The sequence below is a fragment of the Protobothrops mucrosquamatus genome, unplaced genomic scaffold (assembly GCF_001527695.2).
Source record: "Protobothrops mucrosquamatus isolate PMUCROS unplaced genomic scaffold, P.Mucros_1.0 scaffold966, whole genome shotgun sequence".
In the NCBI taxonomy this organism is placed as follows: Eukaryota; Metazoa; Chordata; class Lepidosauria; order Squamata; family Viperidae; genus Protobothrops; species Protobothrops mucrosquamatus.
Window position 1 is genome coordinate 578,207 of NW_015387209.1, and position 7,704 is coordinate 585,910.

Here is a 7,704-nt window from a genome sequence, read left to right on the forward strand (position 1 = left end):
CACCGGTACAGTGCATTGAGTTCACACTAACTCCAGGTTTTGAAACTCTTTTGCCTAATCAAATGCAAAATATTGTACTGTCCTATTAGTTAACTCTTTTACAAAGGAAAGTATTGACTCAGATATTGGCTTGGTGTTTAACTTGGTTTAGAATAGCTATTAGGGTACCTGTAATATACTGAAAATATATTTTATGTGTGAAAAACATATTCTTTTAACATACAATTGGAAAAGATAGCACATTTTCATTATCTTTTGTAACTGTATCTTTAAATGAATATTGATTCTGCTTTTGGTCGCTTGATATTTCTATAATTTCAGTGCTTCTAAATATTAGTTGGCTATTATTGTTTTCTAGATTTCTTGTTTAGGGATTACTACAAATGAAAGAATGAATGCCAGACGATATAAGCACTTTAAAGTTACAACAACATCTATTGAAAGTCCATTTAAGTAAGTATATAAGTAAATGTGTTTAAATGCATGTTTATTTAAATGTTTATATGATACTCAAGATGAAACAGGTTAGATATGACTGACCATGAATTGGTCAGTTTGTGTGGCTTTTTAATTATCCTTTTTAACTTTTCATCAAATATAACAAATCAGTATTTCAGCAGGTTTATGTGGTGATGGTATGGAATTTTACCATGGAAGAAAAAATAGCTCATAGATAAAGTATTTTTACTAGCTACTTTTCCAATCAAATTGACAAGTACCCTGTGGCTTAATTTCAAGTTTTTAAAAATAAATCTGCTCAAATTGTAATCTTAATAATAAATTTTGGGTCCAGCCAGGGTTGTAATAGAACAGTAGGAATAATTCATTGAGAAACTTCATTCACTATCATAGCAGAAGTGTCTTCTGGATATGCCCATTCTTGAAGCAGGCCAGCTGCTTTGTAGCATAGTGTACATACAGAGGAATGCTTCATTTGTGAATGAAAGAAAGCACCTCATGTGTACTGGTCCAGCATATAACACTAGACTGCTTTTATATGACATACAACAGTTTTAAATTACTTCTTTATGACCCATGACAATCAGTCCTATTTGTTTAATATTCCCTTGAATTCTTCAAACTTTGTCTAGTTTCAGTTCACTGTACCTTCTGTTATCTCATTTATCTCTCCCCAACTCTTTGAAATTCAAATATTACCTACAATACGGTCAAACTAACAGTAACCTAATTCCATAAAGAATGAATAGTCTGATGGCAGATCCCAGAAATATTATGTGTAATATACATTAATCATCACTTATGAATCTACTTAACTTTTCAAGTGTTCCTTTCTAATAAAATTCCAGAAAAGATTTCATTACATTTGATATTTTTCCTTAATTCTCTTTTCATTCACCCAGCCTTCATATAGCACTCCATTTTTACTACTAGCTGCTGTTCTGCTGTCATTTTTGTGATTTGGGTTCTATCACTAATTCTAAATGGCATGTATTACTTCCTGAATATAGTATCATATCAGTTCTTTTGAAACCCAGAATAATGGATTAGTAGCATATCCCCATTACAAGGCTGAGAAAAGGCAGTGTATGTAAGACTCCAAATAAGTTATTTGAATCTGGTATTCAGTTAATAGCTTATAACTGTAGCAGTTCAGTAACAGTAAACATTGTCATTACACAATAATTACTGTGGAAATCATCCATGTTATTATTAGGGGTAACTTTGTATTTGTTAGCTGCAATATTAAGTACTTAGACCATTTTTTTTTTTGTTTTTTCTTCTCTTTTTAGCCATGGATGTATAAGAAATATTATAGACTTCTTTGAATTCAGATGCTGCGGTTTATTTCGTCCTGTTATTGTGGACTGGACACGGCAATATACAATAGAATATGACCAAATCTCTGGAACTGGCTACCAGCTGGTTTAACACCCACTTCCAATATGTGAGCATATCAGATCTGAATGGTGCCTGGAAGTTTGTTTCTTTTGAATCCACATCACTTGAACAGTAGCATGTTATGAATAGAGCTAACAGTGAATCTAATGGTACCTTCTTTGCACCTGTTTTATTAATGGAAGTTTTAAAAAGGACAGAATAAACTGCCAATCCTGATAATGAGGAAGAAGAAGGGAATTTTAACTGTTCTTACTACAGGAATAACTCCGAAAGACATATTCACACAATTATATTTTAGTTTCACAATGAAGCATGAATTGTTAAAAATACAAACAGAATAAAGTCATGCTGTGCTGAAGATTCAATATTTATTTCATAATTTGAACAATTTCATTTGAAGTTAAATTTTATGAAGCTAACATCTTGAGATCATTGTATTATATTTACTGCAATGAAATTTTGTATAGATTTGCTGTAATATGTGCATTGAAAAATGTACATTAAATACGGTAATGAATTATGTAGTTTTGTTGGGGTCTACCATAAATTGTGAAGTTGAGGATGTTCGTCACAAAACTCTTACCTAAATGTAACAGTAATTATCCGTTTTTAGGGCTGATTTATCTCTGATACAATAAATTACTCATAATAAATCTTATATGAAGTTGTATATCCTGGGCAGAAAAAGCAACTTAGAAGAAATCTTAACTTTTCTGCCTAATACAAAACACCACTTAAATGCATGATGATACTTTCTAAAATTAGATTACAAAATAAAATATGATCTGCAAAAATTAAAGAAAAATGTTATATATGCTGTTAGTACAACTTTGTTTCATAAGTAATGTGAGACATTGTGCATGATATATTCTACTGTCATTAGAGAATTGGTAAACAAGAACTTATATGGGAGCCAAAAAATCAAAGGTTAAATTCTAATTAATTAGGATATGATTGTTATTAAATTGGATGCAGTTCCCAAGAAATGTAGCTAGATTAAAATAATGTTTAAAAAGATAAAATAAATTTAAGCTAAATTTTAAGCTAAATTTATTTCTTTGTAGCACATGTAAGTTATTGATATTACAGGTGTCATGAATTATATGGTATGTTGATAAGTGGAAAAATACAATAAACTTACTTTCAAATTATGAAATTTAAAAGACAAGGAGTGGTGTAAAGTCACATTCCAGAAGCAATTTTTTTGTTGTTGAATGTGATGCACTGATTTTCAGTTATAGCATTTTTTATATTCCTTGTGAATTTTTCACTGCTTCCTTAAATATTGTTTACAGAGAGACTTGAAATATGTTTGGGTTCTCTTAAGTGCTGTAGCAGTATAGTGGTTCAAAAATCCTGTGAGGAGGATCTAGGGAAGGGATCTTTAATACAGAAGTAGAGACCATTGTAAAGAATATGTATCTGTATATAAATAATTTATCAACTAGTTTTTGTAAGTGTGTGTGTACATGTGTGTATGTTAGTATATTTAAAAGCTGCTCATTTCATTTTCAACAAAAAATGTAGGATATCTAATGGGCTTTTTAGTAATGATCAATATTGCTATTAATAGGCACTGTACCCTGCAACTTCACTGCATGTTTGATGCTTGGTAAAACTAGCATTTCCTGTAATATTGAAATTACAGGTATTAAAGCAATCCAGTGGTATTCCCACCCCTTGCCTTAGAAAGAGCAGTGAAACTGTAAATAGTTGATGTTCAGTATTTGCAAGTATGCTTTTCCCCCATTCAAGGTGTTTCTTTGATTGCCAGGTGTCCATAGTTTGCAAGTACCAGATATCAAGATTTACAGAAATGCAACCTTAGTATAATTTGGATATTTTAATATTGAGAAACTTAAACTAATCTTTAATAAACTATGGTTAGGTTAAGAAAATGAAGTTATGTGCAGGGAGGTAAAAGGACTGTGCCAGTTTGACAGATACTTTTTAGAAAAATACTAAGAATATACTATTCTTGCAACATTCCTTCTAATTTTTAATGTTAAAAGCTGAAAAGATTAGGCAACACTTTGGTTCATATTTTAATACCCCAATCTTTAGCAGATTTGAGAAGCCCTACTTATTTTGTCTTTTAATAATCATGTTTTCTCCTTTAATAATCATGTTTAGAATCTTAAAACCCTTGATTCTACTTTGGAAAAATGTATTTTCACAGAAACAATTGCTTTTGAAAGGCCTCAGAAGATCAATATATTTGTAGATCTTCTGCTATATAAAAAATATATACCATATAAAATCCTTGTCCAAATAATTGTGTCCTTCATACAATAAAAAGTAAATTTCACTTAAGTGGGGGAAAAGTATAAATTTTGTTTCTATACTTTGCATAATTGTCAGAGAAAAAGTAATGGAAGATAAAAGTTCAATATTTGAAGCACCTAGAATTATTCTATTGCCAGAAATTTTGAAATGTATAATCTCGAACCCGAAAGGGGAAAATACATAGAATATTTTTTTCTGCTTGTTGAATGTATTGCAGCATACTACAGCACCCTAAGGCCTTTGTGAATCCAATTAAAAAGATTAGAATTTTGACATTCATTGATATACTAAGGATTAAAATATTGTGTGTGACCTAGAAAAATGATACATATATTATGCAGGTTTTAAGTTTTCTAGTGCACAACTTTCTCCCCATGATTTTCTTTTCAACAATTAATATGCATTAAAAGTGCATCACTGTTTTAAAATGAGTATTTTGTTTTTCTAATTTATTTATAACTGTGCCAAGTTTTATTTTATTGTTATGACTGATGTATTACATTGTGAACAAAATCTGTAAAAGGTTTAATAAAATAGTTCTCCTTCCATAAAGTTGTCATTTTTGTAAGTTATTAATCAAATATTTGTCTCCTAGATACTACTGCTTGTCTTAGCTTTTGCCCTTGCTTTGCTTATTCTGATTATTATGCTCAAGTGGCCCAGCTCTGGAGATCTCTTTTTAGTTAGAGATGGAGTCTGATTGAACCCAAACTAGGAGGCACTTGTTTCTCCTCAGATGTCAGGTTTATCAGCTTGAGAAATGGCCAAAACTCTTTGAATCTTTCCTGATTAAGTAAATAGAATTTATTTATTTTGTTAATGTTTTTACCAAATAGGCAAGAAGGAGAATGAAAAATAATTCAAGTGTTCATTGGTAAGAAAATTATTTCTACGGACTATTCTGCAATTCTACCTTTAACTTCTCATCACCTTCCTGGTCTTCTTGAGATTGGAGAAAAAGCAGGAAGTATTTAATTACAATTAATGTTATCATATGCAGATATATCAAAAGAGAGAAAACTACCCATACTTGCTTTGGTAAACCCACCTCACAGATGTCACTCATTACATTAGCCTCACAGCACTGATAAATAATGCATATGTGTGCCTTCACATGCAAAGAGACTTTTGCTTATGTTACCTATGCTATTACTATGAATGTACTAAGGCAGAGGATCCTAACCTTTTGGGCACCAGGGACCGGTTAAGTGGAGAGAGGTTTTTCCGTGGACCGGAGGGAGTGTGGTTTCGTGTGCTGCTACATCCTGCAGATGGGACTTTGCTTGTTTGTGCGGACCAGTTGCTGGCATGCTGCAGCCCGGTACTAGTCCACAGACCGGGGGTTGTGGACCCCTGTACTAAGGAGACCACTGTAATTTATTTATTAAATTTATTTGCCCCCCCTCTCATTTCAAATGACTCTGGGTGACTTGCAGCATAATAAACATTAAAGAGTAATTAAAATCATTGGATATAAAAAGATGTAAAATGTAATATTTGATTGATAAAAGGAGATAAGATCCCTCAATTTTTGAACACCTGAATAAGAATCTGCCTTAACTATGAAATGTACTTCATTCTATAGTTAGTCTTGAATGTTAATAAGTAAATATTCTGAGATACAATAGAATAACTGCCTTGCCTTGTAAACAGAGAAAAGGATACGCTTCTCTATCTTATTCACTTCATCAAATGGATTGTGAAGTTTGCTAGCAAGACTACTTTCTCTGCCTTTTGTCATGCATATTGTGCTACTTCCAATACCGTTGGAATTTGTGGGAACAAATACCTTCAAATAAGGAACAGAAACAGCTGTTAAAGCTTGCAAAATGTCAGCTGTCTGCAAATGGTCTGCAATTACGCAAAATTGAATTATACACAGATTGATTCCTACAGCATGTATTTCCCTTGTAGACAATTGCACAGGGGCCAAGAACCATCTAAACCTTCGTAGTAACTTAATCATGTATGTGTGAAATTGCTCCAACTGTGTGCAGATGTAGTATTATTTAGTTGAGTAGTGTGTTTGCTAGAATCAGACCAAATGTTTATATATTTAAGCATATTAATATGTTGAGTGAAATTCTAAAATAATGTAAAATTCCAATTCATTAGAACACAATGTATTTGCCCTTCATTCTTTTGATTTTACCTACTACTTCTAAGTGCTTGCATGATTTACACAATCCAAATAGTAATCCTGCTTCAGCAAGTGTCACCTTCTATATCTCTAGGAATATGGATCCTTAGGTATATCCCTAGGAACAGGCAAGCACCCCCATGATTTTGATTACAAACGTCTTTCTTTTAGGATATAAAAGAAAGCCTCTGGGAGGAGGCTTCATGGTATCCGAAGCAGAACATCCAGATTCAGTCACAGTTTTGTTCCATACAGTATTAACCTTGTGAACTCTAAAGCTTCCTCCTTTTGTTATGTATTCAAGATGGACAGTGATTATTATTTATATGTTACTTATATGTAAGGTGTAGGTCTATACATATGTTGTATATAGTATGTTTAAATGTGTGTTATGTATGTGTACACTTTGAGAGCAAGCAACTAAATTTCATTTTTAATGTGTGCCATTGTGCCCAGTAAAAAAATAATAAAGGTTATCTATCATCTATCTGTCTGTCTGTCTGTCTGTCTGTCTGTCTGTCTGTCTGTCTGTCTGTCTGTCTGTCTGTCTGTCTGTCTGTCTGTCTGTCTATCTATCTATCTATCTATCTATCATCTACCCACCTACCTATTCATCCATCTATCTATCTACCTACCTACCCACCCACCCACCTACCTACCTATCTAAATAATTGCCATCAGGAGTTCTCCAGCACAGGAGATGCAGAATCCACCAATGGGTTAGCTCTGTCTTCCTGCCCATTAGACCAAGTCAGCTAAACTTGCCACGCCCGTCCTGGACTAGGACACATCCAGTGTTGACTTGGTCTCCAGCCCTAACAGTCGTGGCAATCCTGGCTCCCAGCAAGCAGGTTGTACTGAGCTTCCTTTGGTGAATTCTCCTTTGCATCCACAGTCATTTCAGCAGCGCTGGGATCAGCGCTGCTTCAGATGACTGCTGGAAGGTAGGATTTCTCCCCAGGGATTCTAGCAAGAGTGGAGGTTTCCGCTCTTCCCTTGTCGAGCCCCTTACCATCGTGCAGCGCTGGGATCAGCGCTGCAGCCCCGCCTTCCACTCTCCTGCATGGCCACGGAGGCCTCATTTGGCTTTCGCTTTTGAGATCTGCCTAATCGGTTTGCTGCTGTGGGATCACAGAGACCTCAGACAGCTCCCTTTCCGTCCGGATCGTGCGACCATTTTGGCAGCCACTGTGGGATCACGGAGGCCTCAGACAGCTCCCTTTCCTGCCAGGTCATGCAGCCGCCATTTTGGCAGCCGCTGGGTGGCTGCGTAAGCTTTAATCAGCCCTCGTTGAAGCCGCAACTGCGTGGCAAGCAGTCGATCGATCTCATCTCAGGGCTTGCCTTTTTGCTTCATTGCAGGTGACCCTAGCCTCTTCTTGCGCTCGGGTGTTTGGGCTCCGTAGCTGTCAGACGGG

The 7,704-nt window shown here is 34.6% G+C and overlaps 1 protein-coding gene across 1 annotated transcript in view; it reads left to right on the forward strand.

The window, feature by feature from the left end:
• Window positions 1-4,688, forward strand: part of ZDHHC17 (zinc finger DHHC-type containing 17) — a 50,264-nt gene extending 45,576 nt beyond the window's left edge. The window contains exons 16-17 of the mRNA XM_015819683.1: window positions 359-453; window positions 1,752-4,688. Of these exons, the coding sequence (XP_015675169.1) occupies window positions 359-453; window positions 1,752-1,890 (234 nt within the window). The 3' untranslated portion in view covers window positions 1,891-4,688. The remainder of the gene's footprint in view (window positions 1-358; window positions 454-1,751) is intronic.
• Window positions 4,689-7,704: the final 3,016 nt, after the last annotated feature.